The sequence below is a fragment of the Mobula birostris genome, chromosome 8 (genome assembly GCF_030028105.1).
Source record: "Mobula birostris isolate sMobBir1 chromosome 8, sMobBir1.hap1, whole genome shotgun sequence".
Taxonomy (NCBI): Eukaryota; Metazoa; Chordata; class Chondrichthyes; order Myliobatiformes; family Myliobatidae; genus Mobula; species Mobula birostris.
The window spans coordinates 23,155,729-23,175,645 of NC_092377.1; the positions used below are offsets into that span (position 1 = coordinate 23,155,729).

Sequence of the window (19,917 nt, forward strand, 5' to 3'; positions counted from 1 at the left end):
TGGTAACATACATGTACTTTGAGAATAAATTTACTTTGAACTTATATTCCCTGCCCAATTCCTGCTACACCAAGTTCATAAAAGCACTGCAGTTGAGGGAAAACATGATAAAATGCTAACAGCATTTTGCTTTATAATTATTTCCTCTACGTCTTAGTAATATTTGAAAATAATGAAGAGTTGCATATCATAGTGTGTCGTATCCTCCTGGCTTGTGCCCAATTCTAGCCACACCATCCCTTCTTCCCCCACCCAGCCCCATCCCATTCAGGGCAAGTTCACCACTGGAGTTCAATGGAGAATGAAGCCTAGTGCTTTTTAATAAGGGAAGAAATTCAAAGGAGCCTCTACATGGGTATATTTACTGTTCTATTAAGTCTGTTTATACTTTTACAATGTAAAATGCCTCAAAAAGGTGGTGTGCATTATTAAGGATGCCTATCACCCAGGTCATGGCTGGTTCTCATTGATACCATCAAGGAGGAGGAACAGGAGCCTGAAGGCACACATTTAACAGTTCAGGAACAGCTTATTCCCATCTGCCATCCAATATCTGGATTTACATTAAACCCATGAGCATACCTCACTACTTTATTATTTCTGATTTACCACTACTTATTTCATTTAACTATTTAATATATATATACTTACTGTAAGTCCCATTTTTTCTATTATGTATTGCATTGTACTGCTGCCGAAAAGTCAATAAAGGCAACAAAGCCAGTGCTGCGTATTGATGGAAGTGAACCCCAGCAGAAGTCAATTAACTCTTCACTGTTTTGGTTTCACAGGTGTTCCCATTCTGCATATCATACCGATGCCTTTCCCTCAAGTGTGGCACACCATGGAAGATAACGAGGTTAATCTTGATCCAACAACAATTGAAAATCTCAATAAAATACTGCAACTGTTTGTTTTGGAGTATCTCAATGTATAAATGATCCCTGATGTTCACAGTGAACAACAGTCATGACAGAGTTAAGTACTTCCAATTAAATCATTTCAAACAGCAGACCCTTCATGCTGCCTTAATGTAATTCAAAAACCATTATTACAATCATACAAACTTACCCAATTAACATCTGATTGTACTTAATGTGCTGCATGAATGAATATTGATAGTCACAAATCAATTATTGCTTCGTCTTGCGCAATTTTGGTAAACAATGCATATTTGTGGTAATTTCTTAGATAATATTCTCATCGAGATTCAAAACCTTACCAGTGAATCTTATATTTGTATATTGCATGTGTAGCAATAAGTAGCACAGTTATGGTACACATTTTGTGTAAGCTATAAGTTTCAACACAAGAGTATTCAGTTCTAGATTTTATGTTTTGAGTTGTGTACCAGAAACAAGTGCTCGCTTTAAAATGTTACAACATACATAGAGTGAATAAACTTTTGAATTTAGTGGATGACAATTGTGTCTTTTGCCTCTGCTTCAAGACATTTGGCTAGATCCAACAGAATCAAACCTGTTGAAGTGAGTTAACCACCAGCTGACACTTTGGCACACATTTAATGCATGATCAAAGACAAACTTCTGACCAAAACTGCAGAAGGAGTCCATCTTTCCAAGCATAAAAAGCATTATTAATAATATAAGCATGGTGTTTCTAATAATAGAGCAGCATAGACAGCATTTTTCGAATAATGTGAGTCTCGGTGCTTTGCTGTCTCTGACAGGATTGTCGCCAGCAGAGGTGAAACTCTATGTTGCTGTTCACACACTAACAATCTAATCACACCAAGAAGAAGGGAATACAAATGAATGACATGGTCTTTTACACTGTGCGCAGTACAGGAGATTATCCTTGGTTGATTATGCTGAACGTTAAGATAGGTGCTGAACTGAATTTCTAAGAGTCATAATACCCAGTTAACACTATGGACATAGATTTCACTGAGGAAGAGCTCTGCTTTAGCCACCTGCATATAAAGTATATGGTTCCATATTGGGTTTAATTCCCAACTGTAAAAATGAGCACCAATGATTTCTGTTTCTAATCATCTGAAAAATTGTACTACATCAAATAGAACTAATTCAATGGGATTTGATGCTAATTCCTTTTCCGAGACCCTGGGTCCAATAATATTGTGGACCAAATTTTAACAGTTTGCTGTGAGCTAGAACAGCTTACTTGTGAATTGTTTCATTTTTAAAAAATTCTATTTTGTGATGTTGGAGTCAAGTGGCAAAGCCTATATGTTTTATTACCAGTCAGCCAAAGCCCTTTAAAGGCTGACAGCGAGCCATGATCTTAAGCAGTTGCAGTTTGCATGGAGAAAGCACTCCCAGAGTGATTTGAGAATCCAGTCACATTATCTAGTTTCAAGGATTTACAATATATTTACAAGTCAGGACAGTGTATAACTTGAGGAGAAAGCTGAAGGTGATGGTGTTCCCAAATGCCTGTTGCATTTGTCCTTTAAGGTTGCTCGAGTTTGAGGGATTGGGAAGCGCTGGTAAAGAAATTTTGGTGATTTTGATGTATTGCATTTTGTAGATGGATGTTGCTGATAGATTAAATAATGTTCCATCCAGTATCAAACCTGCAACTAACATATTTCAATTGAGGAAATATTTAATTTTTATTGAAAATATAGTGCTTTATAAGTTATTTGAAACTTGATATTGAAACAGCTTACTTACAGTGCCTATAAGAATTATACCCCCCCCGCCAGAAGTTTTCATGTTTTATTGTTTTACAACATTGTATTACAATGGATTTAATTTGTCTTTTTTGACACTGATCAACAGAAAAAGATCAGAAGGATCTTGCGGTCTGAGTCCATCGGACACTCAAAGCTGCTGCGCCAGTTGACTCTGTGGTTAAGAAAGCATACAGTGCATTGGCCTTTATCGTTTGTGGGACTGAGCTTAGGAGCCGAGAGGTAATGTTGCAGCTACATAGGACACTGACCAGACCCCACTTGGAGTACTGTGCTCAGTTCTCGGTCGCCTCACTCTAGGAAGGATGTGGAAACCATAGAAAGGGTGCAGAGGAGATTGACAAGGATGTTGCCTGGATTGGGGAGCATGCCTTATGAGAACAGGTTGAGTGAACTCGGCCTTTTTCCCTTGGAGTGACGGAGGATGATAGGTGACCTGATAGAGGTGTATAAGATGATGAGAGACATTGATTGTGTGGATAGTCCAGCTTTTTCCCAGGCTAGAATTGCTAGCATGATAGGATACAGTTTTAAGGTGCTTGGAAGTAGGTACAGAAGAGGTGTCAGGGGTATGTTTTTTTTTTACGCAGAGAGTGCTGAGTGTGTGGAATGGGCTGGCGGCGATGGTGGTGGAGGCGGATACGATACGGTCTATTAAGACAGCGGTCCCCAACCACCGGGCCGCGGACCGGTACCGGTCCACAAAGCATGTGCTACTGGGCCGCGAGGAAATGATATGATTTGGCGATATGAGTCAGCTGCACCTTTCCTCATTCCCTGTCATGCCCACTGTTGAACTTGAACGCACGCGAGGTCATTACCCGCGCGTCATCCATGTCAGCACGGGAAGGAGATCAACTCCTCAAGCTTGCAAATGACGCTGGGCTGAAAAGTATGTTTGACATAACATCTCTGTTGGCATTCCGGATCAAAGTCAAGGCTAAATATCCTGAGATAGCCATGAAAGCACTGAAAACGTTGCTTCCATTTCCAACATATCCCTGAAATGAATGTAATGGAAACTAAATTGCGGAATAGACTAGACATAAGGAACCCCTTTCGAGTATCGCTGTCTCCTATCACCCCTCGATGCACTGTCTTGTTGCAGGAAAACAAGCCCAGGGCTCCCACTGATTCAGCGATATTGGTGTGTTGCAATGATTTTATCTGTTCATACAAGGAAAATATGTGCTGTGTGTTTAATATCCAAACGTTACTTAAAATGCTATGATGCTATTGACTTATAGGTGACTTATAAAACCATATAACAATTACAGCATGGAAACAGGCCATCTCTGCCCTTTTAGTCCGTGCCGAAAGCTACTCTCACCTAGTCCCACTGACCTGCACTCAGCCCATAACCCTCCATTCCTTTCCTGTCCATATACCTATCCAATTTTTTGTTAAATGATAATATCGTACCTGCCTCTAGCACTTCTACTGGAAGTTCGTTCAACACTTACTCCAAGCTCCCCTGTCCTCCCCTGATAATTGACTTATCACTATATTCATGCGAGGAAAATATGTGCTGTGCGTTTAATATTAAATTCGTTAGATAAACCCTTTCAGAAATGAAATTGAGTGTATTAGTCACTTATCGCCTATATTCCGGTGGTGATTAACACCACCCTCCACCTGAACAGAATCGCCAAAAACGATTTGTAGAAAAAAAAATCGGCACGTACACGCATGCACACTGGTGCTCGCGCAAGGCTTCATGGTCATTGTAGTCTTAACATGGTAAACACAACGCATTTGACTGCTACTCTTGACTGTTGGCAACACTACCCCCCCCCCCCACCGGGTCGGCCGGTCTTCAAGAATATTGTCAATATTAAACCGGTCCGCAGTGGGAAAAAGGGTTGGGAACCCCTGTTTTAAGAGACTCCTGTATAGGTACATGGAGCTCAGAAAAATAGAGGGCTATGGGTAACCTCAGGTAATTTCTAAGGTAAGGACACGTTCGGCACAGCTTTGTGGGCCGAGGGGCCTATATTGTGCTGTAGGTTTTCTCTGTTTCTAAAAGACACTTTTGTCAAAATGAAAAGAGATCTCTACAAATTGGTCTAAATCTATTCCAATTATTAAACACAAAATAATTGATTGCATAATTACTCACCCCCTTCAAGTCAGTATTTAGTAGATACGCCTTTGGCAGCAAGTACAATGTTGAGCCTATGTGGTTAGATCTTTATCAGCTTTGCACATCTGGACATTCTTCTTTACTAAATTGTCCAAGCTCTGTCAGATTGCATGGGGATTGTGAGTGAATAGTCTTTTACCAAATCCAGCCACATATTCTCAATTGGATTGAGGTCTGGACTCTGCTTTGGCCTCTCCAGGACATTTTTTAAAGGCATCCATTAATCTTGCGCCTGGAAAGTCTTCACTCTCCAGGGCGCAGGCCTGGGCAAGGTTGTATGGAAGACCAGCAGTTGCCCATGCTGCAAGTCTCCCCTCTCCACGACACCAATGTTGTCCAAGGGAAGGGCATTAGGACTCATACAGCTTGGCACCGGTGTTGTTATGTCTTCATGGTGTAGTTTTATCTGGGATACAGACTTAGCAGTGATGATTTGGTGTGTCATATTAAAGAGGGTGAATATTTACAATCAGTTATTTTGTGTTCTATATTTGTAATTAATTTAGATCATGTTGAAGAGGTCGGTTTTCACTTTTTTTTAATATAATTTTTATTTAGTTTTCAAAGTAATACAAGAGAAAAAAAAATATCTACCCTCCCCCCCAATATATGCTACTACCTAAAAAGAAAAGAAAAAAAAAGAACCGCCTGAATATTGGAAGGTTACCACATGCTCCATGGAATTAAAAATAAATTTAATATATATTTGTTACTTTCCCCAAGGAACCAAGATCTTTATCATATCTAAAACATTACTTAACTTCTCAACTCTCATAGTTCCCTGGGGGGTTTTCACTTTGACAGAAAAAAGTCTTTTTCTGTTGATCAGTGTCAAAAAAAAGCCAAATTCAATCCACTGTCATTCAATGTTCTAAAACAATAAACCACAAAAACTTCCAGGGAGGGTCGAATACTTTTTACAGGCACTGTATTTACTTACTTAGAGATACGGTACAGTAACAGGCCCTTCCAACCCAAAAGAGTCTTAGAACACTAGAGAACAGAAACAGGCCCTTCAGCCCATATAGTCCATGTCAAACCACTAGTCCCATCAACCTGCTCCCTGACTACAGTATAGCCTTTCATAACCCTCCCATGCATGTAGCTATCCAAATTTCTCTAAAATGTTGAAATCAAACTCATATCCATCACTTGCACTGGCAGCTAGTTCCACACTCCCACCATGCTCTGAGTGAAGAATTGCCCATCATGTTCCACTCAAGTATTTTACCTTTCACCCTTTGTCAATCAGCTCCTGTTGCAGTTTCACCCAGTGGAAAAAAGCCTGCTTGCATTTGCCCCAACTTGTCCCTCATTATTTTGTATACCTCTGTCAAATTACCCCTCAATCTTCTGTGTCCTAGGGAATAAAGTTCTGACCTATTCAGCCTTTCCAGAGAGCCCAGATCCTCAAATCCCAGCAACATACTAGTTAATTTTCTCTCAACACACATCAAAGTTGCTGGTGAACGCAGCAGGCCAAGCAGCATCTGTAGGAAGAGGTGCAGTCGACGTTTCAGGCCGAGACCCTTCGTCAGGACTAACTGGAGGAAGTTTGAGTAAGGGATTTGAAAGTTGGAGGGGGAGGGGGAGATCCAAAATGATAGGAGAAGACAGGAGGGGGAGGGATAGAGCCAAGAGCTGGACAAGTGATAGGCAAAAGGGGATACGAGAGGATCATGGGACAGGAGGTCCGGGAAGAAAGACAAGGGGGGGGGGGGACCCAGAGGATAGGCAAGAGGTATATTCAGAGGGACAGAGGGAGAAAAAGGAGAGTGAGAGAAAGAATGTGTGTATAAAAATGAGTAACAGATGGGGTACGAGGGGGAGGTGGGGCCTTAGCGGAAGTTAGAGAAGTCGATGTTCATGCCATCAGGTTGGAGGCTACCCAGACGGAATATAAGGTGTTGTTCCTCCAACCTGAGTGTGGCTTCATCTTTACAGTAGAGGAGGCCGCGGATAGACATGCCAGAATGGGAATGGGATGTGGAATTAAAATGTGTGGCCACTGGGAGATCCTGCTTTCTCTGGCGGACAGAGCGTAGATGTTCAGCAAAGCGGTCTCCCAGTCTGCGTCGGGTCTCGCCAATATATAAAAGGCCACATCGGGAGCACTGGACGCAGTATATCACCCCAGTTGACTCACAGGTGAAGTGTTGCCTCACCTGGAAGGACTGTTTGGGGCCCTGAATGGTGGTAAGGGAGGAAGTATAAGGGCATGTGTAGCACTTGTTCCGCTTACACGGATAAGTGCCAGGAGGGAGATCAGTGGGGAGGGATGGGGGGGACGAATGGACAAGGGAGTTGTGTAGGGAGCGATCCCTGCGGAATGCAGAGAGAGGGGGGGAGGGAAAGATGTGCTTAGTGGTGGGATCCCGTTGGAGGTAGCGGAAGTTACGGAGAATAATATGTTGGACCCGGAGGCTGGTGGGGTGGTAGGTGAGGACCAGGGGAACCCTATTCCTAGTGGGGTGGCGGGAGGATGGAGTGAGAGCAGATGTACGTGAAATGGGGGAGATGCGTTTAAGGGCAGAGTTGATAGTGGAGGAAGGGAAGCCCCTTTCTTTAAAAAAGGAAGACATCTCCCTCGTCCTAGAATGAAAAGCCTCATCCTGAGAGCAGATGCGGCGGAGACAGAGGAATTGCGAGAAGGGAATGGCGTTTTTGCAAGAGACAGGGTGAGAAGAGGAATAGTCCAGATAGCTGTGAGAGTCAGTAGGCTTATAGTAGACATCAGTGGATAAGCTGTCTCCAGAGACAGAGACAGAAAGATCTAGAAAGGGGAGGGAGGTGTCGGAAATGGACCAGGTAAACTTGAGGGCAGGGTGAAAGTTGGAGGCAAAGTTAATAAAGTCAACGAGTTCTGCATGCGTGCAGGAAGCAGCGCCAATGCAGTCGTTGATGTAGCGAAGGAAAAGTGGGGGACAGATACCAGAATAGGCACGGAACATAGATTGTTCCACAAACCCAACAAAAAGGCAGGGATAGCTTGGACCCATACCGGTGCCCATAGCTACACCTTTAGTTTGGAGGAAGTGGGAGGAGCCAAATTTTCTCTGCACTCTTTCAACCCTATTTACATTTTTCCTGTAGGTAGGTGACCAAACTGCACACAATGCTGCAAATTAGGCCTCACCAACATCTTTTCCAGCTTCAACATAGCATCCCAACTGCTGCATTGATTTATAAAGACCAATGTGCCAAAAGTTTTCTTTACAACCCTATCTACCTGTCAAGTCGGATTTCTTTTTGTTCTTTGAAGATGTGCAGCTTCCCCACTTTAAAGGAATTGAATGCGTCTACCCTAAGGTTTTTTAACTGGATTCCACTCAGTGACCAAACAACTTTTCCTATTTCCTCCTTTTATTTTTCGCAAGTGTGGCAGTTTGATAGTTCCATTAGTTCCATCAACTATTAGCCATTAGCCTTTCGTCACCAGTCATAAGCCATTAGACATTAGTCATTAGGCAAGTTATTAGGTGAAAAAACTGGCTACCTCTCCGGACTTTGTGGACGGATTCCGACCTGCTCCCTAACAGACGGTTCTGTTTTCAAACCGGGCGACCCTTCCCGAAGCTTCCGGAGCTTTCCTCAAACCTCGCGCCCTTTCCCAGAAGCGCCTGCGCGCAATGTTCCCCGTGAGGCGAAGCTGGCGCTGACCCAAAGCACAGGGACGGCAGTGCGCTTCGCCATCAAACAGTCTCTCAAGTTATTTAAAGTTCAGCATCTTACCGCAGATTCCAACGCTGCTCCCGGACCGCCGCTGTGATGCTGCCGGGTCCTCCCGATGTTCTGAGCAGAAGCAGCACTCAGGCAGCGGGTTCCATCCGGTCTATCAGTGGATTCTTGCTATTACTTTTAAATTTCATTTTCTTTTGCCTCAAGGTCCCAATACTTTCAGAAACTCTGGTTTGACTTGACACCTCCCACTCGATCTTCCCATGGAAATACTGGGGAGATCGCCAGTTTCAAAGGCAAACTTGGTGGTCCCATTTCGGTGTTCTTACCATATGCCTGTATTGTTGACTTTCCATCTGTTCCTCAGCAGGTAGTAAGACAACCAGCCGCCTGACGTCCCTGTGAAGGATGGTGGCTTGGATCCTGCCTTTTTTCTCCATCAGAGATTGGATGCCTTGTTGTTACTCTCAGAGCTTTTGTCACAGGAACACTGTAGCTTGGGAAGATCCTGTCATTGATGTCCCTCACGATGCCTTTGCTGTCTGGATTAGTATTGACGACTCTGCCAAGCTTGAAGTGTCCTCTCAGTGCATTTTGGTCGCTTAACCAGACGACGTCCCCAACAGTGACATTTCTCTGTGCAGTATGCCACTTGCTCCTGACAAACAAACTGGGACCAGTGAGTTGGCTCCAGCACCTCCAGAACTTGGTCACCTCTGACTGCATTGCTCAGCAGAAAAGTAAAAGGTTTTGAAATCCCCGCTTTGAGATGCTCAACCGAGCAGAAGAGTGTTGGGTGTGACATACTGAATACAGTCTTCCCGGCTCTGTACCCTGGCATCAATTGGGCGCTCATAGGCAAGGTTGGCTGCTATGTGAAGAGTTGTCTGGAACTCGCTGTAACTGAGCCCAGACTCCTTCCCAAGACTCTGGAGTGCTCTCTTCACAATGCGTACAGCGGCTTCTGCAGCACCATTCCTGTGTGGAGAATCAGGTGGATGGATTTTCCACATCCACTCCGTTCCAATTTTTGCCGCCGTCTCCTGCAAGGCTGCTTCATTCAGGCCATCCAAGAATCTGTACAGCTCCTCCAAGACTGGTTTTGCTCCAATGAAATTGGTGCCTGAATCTGACCAGATCTTTCTTGGATGTCCCTGATTGCTATGAACCTTTGATAGGCCATCAGGAATTCTTTGGTTGATAGGGTGTTTACCAACTCTGTGTGGATGGCTCTGCTGGCCATGCAGCAACAGACCACTCCCCAGACTTTCAGTGTTACTCTTTTCTTGACGTCATCTTTTACTTGGTAGGGTCCGAAGAGGTCCACTGTTGTGAACTGGAACAGTGCAGCAGGTTCAGTTCTTTCTGGTGGCAAGTCACCCATTACTTGTTGACATTTCCTTGCTTTTGCCCTCCTGCAGAGCCTGCAGCCATCAACAACTTTTTGGGCAATTTTCCTTCCCCTTATGACCCATACCTTTCTTCTCATCTTGAGAAAGGTTTTGGCCATTCCGTCATGACTCTCATTGTGGGCCTCCCAAGTTAACAGTGTGGACACCCAGGCATCATAGGGCAAGATGGGCAACTTGATCTACTTTGAAGATTTGCACTGGGCCACTGCAAACCAACAGCCCAGAGTCTTGGTTTTTGTAGACTACCAGCCTGTCTGTAGTGGTGCTTGGGAAGGTTGCGCCCTCTTGTGCTGCTATAAAAATGTCTCTTAGAGCATCTTCTTGTTCCCTTACTGAGATGACTCCTGCCAAAGAAACTGTCTCCCACTTTGGACTGTCCACGGCTTGATTTTGTCCAATGAACTTATTTGCTGCTCTCCAGATCCATGCAACTGTTTTGACTAGTCGAGTTAGAACACTGAACCACTTGACGTCCACAAGGCTTCGGATGGCTGATGCTGCAGGTGGTCTCCATTGTTCCATTTTGACCTGGTACTGTTTCTGTGCTGGTTCTTGTTTCTTTGCCTTGGCCCTTGTCAAAGCAGCAACAAATGCCTTCTTTTGCAACTTGTTGATGCTTTCCCCGGCAGTGGCTGCTCGTTCTTTGACTGATTTCATTGGCCAGTCATTCACTGGCAAACTCAGTTTTCCCTCATGTTCCCATTAAACTTTTCAACTTTCACCCTTAACTCATGACCTCAGTGAAAAAATCCTGCCTGCATTTATCCTATCTACATCCTTTATAATTTTGTACTTCTCTATCAAATCTCCTCTCAGCCTTCCATGTTCCAAGGAATAAAGTCCAAAACTATTCCGTCTTCCTTTATAACTCAGGCCTTCCAGATATGGCAACATTCTCGTAAATTTTCTCTGCACACTTTCAACCTTATTTACATCTTTCTTGTTGGTAGGTGACCAAAACTGCACACAATATTCCAAATTAGGCCTCACCAATGTCCTATGCACCTTCTACATAACATCCCAACTGCTGCATTGATTTATAAAGACCAATGTGCCAAAAGCTTTCTTTACATTCCTATCTACCTGTGATGCCACTTTCAATGAATTATGGAGCTGTATTCCCAGATCCCTTTGTTCGACCACATTACTCAGTGCTCTATCATCACTGTGAAAGACCTTACCTGGTTGGTCTCACCAAAGTGCAACACCTCACACTTGTCTGCATTAAATTCCATCTGCCGCTTTTTAGAATATTATTCCAGCAGGTCCAGATCCCACCGCAAGCCATGATAGCCTTCCTCACTGTCCCCTACACCTCCAGTCTTGGTGGCATCCACAAACTTGCTGAACCAGTTAACCACATTATCATCCAGATAATTGATATAGATGACAAACCCAACACCGATCCCTGTGGCATTCCACTAGTCACACGCAGAGAAGCAACCATCTAGTAACACTTTCTGACTTCCCCACAATCCAGTTTAATAACTCATCTTGAATACTGAGCAACTGAAACTTCTGGACCAACTTTTTGGTTGGACAGTGGCACAGATGCAGTAGGACTGTTCCTGCACAGGTCCGGAGCATAGTTTGAAAAGCAGCCTGTTTTCAACGGAAGTCTTTGACTGGACAGTGACACAGACACAGTAGAGGTGTTCCTGTGCAGGTCCAGAGCAGAGCTTGAAGAACCCAATCTCCATAAAAGAGAGGTAGTGTCTAGTGGAGCAGTCATCATGGGAGTTGTCTGAGTCAGAGTGGTCAGGCTTCAACAGAAACAGGCGAAGGCAAGGTTATTAGGTAAGTTTATTTCTTATTTCTTTTTCTCACTTAACTCCAGAAAGAATATGAGGTATGTCTGCAGGGCCAGTGTTCTGTTCTGGGTGTCAGATGTGGGATTTCCAGGAGACTTCCAGCCCCCTTTATGGCCACATCTGCACCAGGTGCATCGAGACGCAGTTCCTTAGAGACCGGGTTAGGGAACAGGAGCTGCAGCTCGATGGCCTTTGGCTTGTAGGGAAAGTGAGGAGGTGATAGACAGGAGCTATAGGGAGGTAGTCACCCCAAGGCTATAGGAAACAGATAAATGGGTGACTGTCAAGAGAGGGAAGGGAAAATATCCAATGGTGGAGAGCACCCTGTGGCCATCTCCCTTAACAATAAGTACTCCATTTTGAGTACTGTTGGGGGGGGGGGAGGTGAAGAAATGACCTACCTGGGGAAAGCAACAGAGGTTAATTTACAGGTTGAGTCTGAGCTCAAGAAGGCAAATGCATGTTGGTATTTATTTCTGTCACAATGGAGGGGCGCATTGGGAAACGGACCCAAATGCAAGACACAGACACTGAAGTACCAGGAACAGGACAAGGATGCAGGACCTGGGCTAGGAAATGGACAAAAAACAGGGAAACCAGCCAAGGAACTATGAACTAGGAGCCTGGGCTTGAACTCCGAGCCAGAAACTGGACAAGGACCCAGAACCTGGGTCCTGCCTTGGGCTCGGACCCCAGAACCAGGCAAGGACATGACATGACTGCAGGACTGGAGGCTGGGGTCTTGAGGCTTGATGCTTGGATACAGGCTTGGGGTCTTGAGGCTTGAAGCTTGGAGGCAGGCTTGAGGCTTGGAGACAGGCTTGGGGTCTTCAGGCTTGAGGCTTAGAGACAGGCTTGGGGTCTTGAGGCTTGAGGCTTGGAGACAAGCTTGGGGTCTTGAGGCTTGGAGACTGGCTTGGGGTCTAGGGTACTTCGAGGCTTGGGTTTGGACTCCGAATCAGAGACTGAGCAAGGACCCAGAACCTGGGACTTGACTCAGGCTCAGACTCCAGAACTAGGTGAGGACCAGACGAGGCTACAGGACTGGACATGGCTTGGATGAGGAACTCCTGGGTAGGGCGAGACACAAGGACAGGTAAAGGTACATGGACAGGACTCAGATAGGACTGGACTAGGCACGGACTGGATGAGGGCCTTCAGGAGCACAGAGCCTTGGACTAGAAGAGATGGGAGCATGGAGACTTGGACTAGAAGAGACAGGAGCACGGAGACTTGGACTAGTAGAGATGGGAGCACAGAACGAAGAGATGGGACCCCTCCTTGGGAACAGGACGCAGGGCTGGGACTCATACACATAACACAGAGCCCGGACCCCTCCTTAGGAGCAGGATGTAGGGCCGGGACTCATACACCGAACGCTGAACATGAAGAGATGGAGTCAACACAAGGTGGCAGCAAATGGCCGGACCCACCTAGCGAAGGCGAGGACACAGAGTCAGTTCCGAACCCTAGGTAGTGGCAAACGGCTGGACCTACCTAGTGGAGGCGTGGACACAGAGAGACAATTCCACACAATGAAAGACAGTTCCTTATCTTGACCTAACAAGGCTCCAGTCTTGCTCTGGCGGTAGAACTTCAGCGATACAGGCGGGGTACCCAGGCTAGGTGAGCAAGCAGAGAGTCAGGCGAGGTATCCAGGCAGAGAGTCAGGCGAGGGGGGGAAAGATAAGGAGGGGAACAGAACAGTCCAGCAGGGAATCCCTGGTTTGCAGAGGTATAAGGGGTTTCTTCTTTTACGTTACTGCATAGTCTAATTAGAATGGCTTCTTTATTATGTTATAATTGAAATGACTTCTTTGTTATGTTAACTGCTGAGAAAGTCCTCCTGGTAGCAGTTTGTTTGGATCATGTTACTGATAAGAGGATGAACAAACCAATTGGAAGAGATGTTATTCTTGCTGTGTGTCTGTAAGTTAGTGTGATGCACGGGTTTTTGGGCAGAAGGCGGGAGAGAGAGAGACAGGGGATGGACCAGGTGCTGTGAGTCCACTAACGGGGTTGGACCCCAAGCAGAAGTCCAAGGTCCAGGATGTTCGGCGAGGAGAGGAGACAGAGATGGACCCGTGTGGAGCGTCTGGTCGACCACCGTTGTTGGTCCCAGGCGGCAGGTCGAGGTGGTCCGAGGGGACGCAGGGTGAAGAAGGAGGGTCCTGAGCTCGAACTGTTTGTGCACGAAAAGATTGAACTTTGATAAGTGTGGTGTCTTTTATTTTCCTTTTATATTTTATTCTCTATTAATTATATAGTTCCAGTAACATCTATAAACTGTAAATCATTTAATTGTATCTGGTGTATTGTCTGTTATTTGGGCGGGGTGGGCTACATCACACAGCATCCACACAAACTATTACCCAGTTTGGCGGGGCCGAGGGCTGTTTCCCTAGATGACAGCGAGCTGAGCGACCCTGAGGCTTGCCAGGGGGCTACATATGGGGGCTCGTCCGGGATTGGATGCAGTGTTGTGCTGTGTGGTTGCCCTGTTTAAATCAGTAATGTGTGTCTCTGGGTTATTTTTTGGTTATTGCTGCATGCATCGTGGGTGAGGTCTTTGTTCAAGTTCAGACTAGCGTTGACGAGTTGGGGTGGGACTCGGGGCTCTCCATGCTGTTGGGAGAGAGAGGAAAGAGTGGTCTGATTCAGAGGTACTGTCTGCAGATAAATGTTCTAGCTCTGGCAGGCTCCGCCTGGCATTTGGGATAGTGTCCACCCCAAGACGGACAGAGGCATGTGAGACGTGGGCGGAGCGGATCTCTCAGTTGTTAGATGAGTGGCAGTGCTCGGTTGAGGGAGAGCGACAGAGATTGGTTGAAAGTTTAAGTAGGTGGGCTGGTGACGGTGTTAGAGCTGTCAGGTTCAATTATACCATAGTGACAGCTGTCAGTTATTTGAAAGAGGGGGAAAAGTTTTCAGTGTGTCATCTCTGGTTAGGAGGGCAGCTAAATTGCTCGCAGTGCCAGGGGGATCATTTCAGGGGATCAGCCCCTCCTTCAGTTGTTCAGCTGATCAGAGAGGTGTCAGGAAACTTAGTGGAGGCCCAGTGGGGGAATGGCTTGGGGTCTCTGGGGGAGCACATTCCCAGCAATGTACCAATGAACTTCTGAAAGGAAAAGACCCTATTCCTGAAGGCTTAGAGGGACCACACCCCAGGGTGTCGTTACGGATAAAGGGAAGCGATGCTAAAGCCATCCTTGACCCCGGGGCGCAGGTCAAGTTGTTGTACAGTTCGTTTTACAACCGGTGTCTGAAGCATTTACCCTTGACAACCACAAGGGCACCGGAGATTTTGGGTACCAGTGCCAGTAATTATCCAGAAGATGATGATTGGTTAATGACCCTGGAGTTCATGGGGGCATTGTCTGGGCACCCAGGGTGTCGAGTTGCTTCTGAGGACGTGTGTAGCAGCCTTGAGCTGGTACCGAATTTAAACGAGACCCAGCTGTGGTACGGCCTGGGGGAAGTAGCTGAGGGTAAGACCCTCTTAGTAGTCGCTCTGAACTACCACGAGGGAGGGGAGTTGACCGCTGAAGACACCTCAGTGAGAGAGAGGTCGCAGTGACTGGACCCTGGCGCCATGGAAGACGTAGGCAGCGTGTGTGCGGATTATGCAACATGGTTTAATGTGCTGGATCTGAGGAGTGGATGTTGCCAGATCCCGAGGAGTGCAGCTGATGAGGAGAAGATGGCCGTTATTAGTTCCCTAGGATTCTTCCGATCCGAAAAGATGCCAAAGGGCATATCTGGAGCCCCTGCAACCTTCCCACAGGGCATGAGGAAGACCATGGGGGAAGTGAAGGTGTGTGGAGTTTCGGCGTATGTGGATGACCGCCTAGAGCTTGGATTTGCCTGAGGGAACTATGAGGCGAGGCGAGTGGCTGAGCCTGGGCGACAGAAGCGAAGTGTCAAATGTGGAGGAGTTTTTGGCCGGAGGAGTTTGGTGCAATGTGAGAAAAATTACCCAACATACCAGTTGAACTTCCCGGTGTTGGAACAGACGGTGGTGGACCTGGGGATGGAAACCCAGCTCATCAATCGGAATGAGACACAGGGGAGAGGGGGGATTTGCACCGCTGAACTGAACACTCAGAAATGCAGGCTGGAGACAAGAGGTTGATGAATTGTAAATATGAGTGTATTTTGGATCATCTGACATGTTGCAGATGTGTGTGAGCCGTCGTATTGAAGTAGTGTGGGGGTATGGTTGTGAAATGTCCGTACTTGTATTTGTGAATTGTTGTCTTGTAAATATATTAGCTGCCATGATATGTTTGGGGAGGGCAGGTGGGGGGGAGGTTTGTTTTGGGGGTACAATACTAAAGCAAAATGGAGGAAAATGTAATCCATTATATATTCTGTATTGTGTCATTCCTTCAATAAAAATTTTAAAAAAAAGAAAAAAAAGAAATGCAGGCCGGAGACAAGAGTGCTGCTCTTGCGGGATGACCATTGCAGACTTGGAATTCACGCTTGTCAAAGTGGAGAAGGAGAAACGGAATTCCGAGCCGACACTGCAGTCACGTACTGATGAATTAATCCAGCAAGACAAAACAATGAACCACCTCCGAAGGGGTCAGCAGAAACTCAAGACATCGATCCAGAAAAGACTGGAAGACTTACAAGTTGGGGAAGATCAAGGAAGTGTTCTGACTAAGGCCAACGGAAAACCGAGAGCCCAGGGAGGGAAGTTTGACTACACTCCCGAGGAGGTGAAGCAATGGAGGACAGATCTCGGAAAAGGGAGGCGGATGCTTAAAAGATACCTGAAGATGGCTATCGCCAGTTTAAATGAAGTGGAAAAACTGAAAGTTGACCTGGAAGAAGTCATCAGGAGGAAAAGACTGGAGGCTGAACATCCTTTAACTGCTGCTTTTCAGGTCAGAGTGGAAGAAGCTGGTGGGGTAACTGTGTCACAGATTGAGATGGTCAAGAAGCGGGAGTCAGAGCTGCTGAGCCTGTGGCAAGAGTTGAAGGAGTCCCCAAAGAAGCTGATGTCTCGACTGCAGGAGGCTGAAGGAGTAGCCCCGGCTAAGTGCTTCAGTTTGGAGAAACTCAAACAGCAGCTACCGATCGAGGGAATGAGGAAGAATACGGATTCGAAGGATGATGTGCTGGACATGTGGTACATGCTGCCTTTCACTAACTTCCCCGTGATTGAGGAAGAGACCTTTGGCCCTTCTCCCACTGAGTCAGGTGTAGTGGGGAGGGCTAGCTGTGGGCAGTCTTGGTTACAGCAGGACCAGGAAGGAAAAGAAGCAGGGCCCCGGACACGGGACAGGGCGCTCCGAGTTGTAGTGGTGGCATGAGTGAGAGAGGAGTTGGCAAGCAGACCCGAGGTATCCCTAGTAGTGTCCGAGCCTTTAGAGTTTAGGTGAAGGGGTACGGAGGTCTCGAAGAATTAGGAAGCTCTCGGATAGGTTGGCCTATGTAGCGCCGTGAACGGGTGGAAGGTCCACCGTTTGTTTGCAATGTCACTGTGTATCTGGATGGGTTTTTGTGTCAGTAGGATTGGTTGGCGAGTTATTTAGAAGTCATGAAAACATGACTTTATTTGGTGGGGGGAGAGTGTAAGGAGTTTCTTCTTTTATGTTACTGTGTAGTCTAATTAAAATGGTTTCTTTGTTATGTTACAATTGAAATGACTTCTTTGTTATATTAACTGCTTAGAAAGTCCTCCCATTAGCAGTTTGTTTGGATCATGTTACTGATAAGAGGATGAACAAACCAATTGGGAGAGATGTTATTCTTGCTGTGTGTCTGTAAGTTAGTGTGATGCACAGGTTTTTGGGCAGAAGGCAGGAGAGAGAGACAGGGGATGGACCAGGTGCTGTGAGTCCGCTAACGGGGTCGGACCCCGAGCAGGAGTCCAAGGTCCAGGGTGTTCGGCGAGGAGAGGAGATGGAGACGGACTCGTGTGGAGTGTCTGGTCGACCACCATTGTTGGTCCCAGGCGGCAGGTCGAGGTGGTCCGAGGGGATCGCAGGGTGAAGAAGGAGGGTCCTGAGCTCCAACTGTTTGTGCATGGAGAGATTGAACTTTGATAAGTGTGGTGCCTTTTATTTTCCTTTTATATTTTATTCTCTATTAATTATATAGTTCCAGTAACATCTATAAACTGTAAATCATTTAATCGTATCTGGTGCATTGTCTGTTATTTGGGTGGGGTGGGCTACATCACACAGCATCCACACAAATTATTACCCAGTTTGGCGGGGCCGAGGGCTATTTCCCTACACAACAGCGAGCTGAGTGACCCTGAGGCTGGCCAGGGGGGCTACAGAAGTATTTATGTCTCAGCCCCAAAACGAGAATCATGTGTCTACAACAGAAACTGGGGAAAACCAGAAACCCCGGAATAAGGAACTATGGACCAGACCATGATCCAGAATACGGACTTCATGGACCGGACCATGACAATTTCAAGGGAAATAGAATATAAAAAGAAGGAAATAATGCTGAAGCTTTATAAAACACTGGTCAGGCCACACTTGGAATATTGCCAACGATTCTGGGCCCCATATCTTAGAAAGGATGTATTATCATTGGAGAGCATCCAGAGGAGGTTCACCAGGATGATTACGGGATTAAAGGGGTTAACATATGAGGAAAGTTTGGCAGCTTTGGGCCTGTTCTCACTAGAAATTAGAAGAATGCTGGGCGATCTCATTGAAACCTACTGAATGTTGAAAGGACTGGATAAGGTGGATGTGGAGAGGATGTTTCCTATGGGGGGAATATCCAGCCACAAAATTGAGGGGGCGACCCTTTAGAACAGAGGTAAGAAAGAACTTTTTTAGCCAAAGAATAGTGAATCTGTGGAATGCTCTGCCACAGACTGCGGCGGAGGCCAAGTCTGTGGGTATATTTAAGGCAAAAATTGACAGTTTCCTTATTGGTCAGGGCAACAAAGGTTAATGGGATCTGGGATTAGCCATGATGGAATGGTGGAGAAGACTCCATGGGTTGATTGGCCTAATTCTGCTCCTATGTCTTATGGTCTTATAACTTCCCATGCGGGACCTTGTCAAACACCTCACTAAAGTTTATGTAGACACTATCCACTGCCTTGCCTTAAGCAACTTTCCTGGTAACTTCCTTGAAAAACACTGTAAGATTGGTTAGGTGTGACCTACCTTGCAGGAAGCCATGCTGACTATCCTTAATCAGTCCATGTCTATCCAAATACTTATATATCTGGTCCCTTAGAATACCTTCCAATAGCATTCCCACTACTGATGTCAGGTTCACCAACCTATAATTAACTGGTTTATTTTTACAGCATTTTCTGAACAGCAAAATAACTTTGTCTATCATTCAATCCTCTGGTACCTCGCCAATCACCAAGGATGATTTAATACCTTTGCCAGGGCCCCTTAATAATCGGGCCTTTTATTCTATTCTAAGATCAATTTAACCCTTCCCTCCATCATCTATGCTCTTTCCACCCAAAAGAGTGGGAACTCCCAGTGGCCACCCACTTCAGTTCCACTTCCCATTCCAACATATCAGTCCATGGCCTCCTCTACTGCTGTAATGAGGCCACACTCAGGTTGAGAAGCACTACCTTATAGTCCGTCTGTGTAGATTCCAACCTGACGGCATGAACATTGATTTCTCAAACTTTGGGTAATTGCCCCATCTTCTTCATTCCTTCTCCTACCTCATCTTCTTATCTGCCCGTCAACTCCTTCTGGTGCTCCTCCCCCTTCCCTTTCTTCCATGGTCTTCTACCCTCTCCTATCAGATTCCCCTTTCTCCAGCCCTTTATCTCTTTCAGCAATCAACCTCCCAGCTCTTTTCTTCACCCCACCCACTCTCCCAGTTTCACCTATCACCTACCACCTTGTACTTTTTCCTCCCCTCCCCCCTGCCATCTTCTTGATCTAACCTGACATCTTTTTCTCCAGTCCTGATGAAGGGTCTTGGCCTGAAATGTCGACTGTTTACTGTTTGCAATGGATGCTGCCTGGCCTGCTGAGTTCCTCCAGCATTTTGAGTGTGTTGTTTGGATTTTCAGCATCTACAGATTTTCTTGTCTCTGATATCACCCCCGAGACTTTCCTCCAAACACTTTCAGAGTCTCTTAAATGTCTTTTATGAAAAGAAGAACAAGCTCAATAATATTTCAACCACTGAAAGTTTGATTTGATTCACTGTGGAAAATTCAGCAGTGCAGTTTCG

At 45.9% G+C, this 19,917-nt stretch overlaps 1 protein-coding gene across 1 annotated transcript in view; it reads left to right on the forward strand.

Moving 5' to 3' along the window:
- The window catches only part of LOC140202157 (glutaminyl-peptide cyclotransferase-like), a 41,338-nt gene extending 39,922 nt beyond the window's left edge, over positions 1-1,416 (forward strand). Inside the window, exon 7 of the mRNA XM_072267026.1 lies at positions 792-1,416. Coding sequence (XP_072123127.1) covers positions 792-937 — 146 coding nt within the window. The 3' untranslated portion in view covers positions 938-1,416. The remainder of the gene's footprint in view (positions 1-791) is intronic.
- The last annotated feature ends 18,501 nt before the right edge of the window (positions 1,417-19,917 follow it).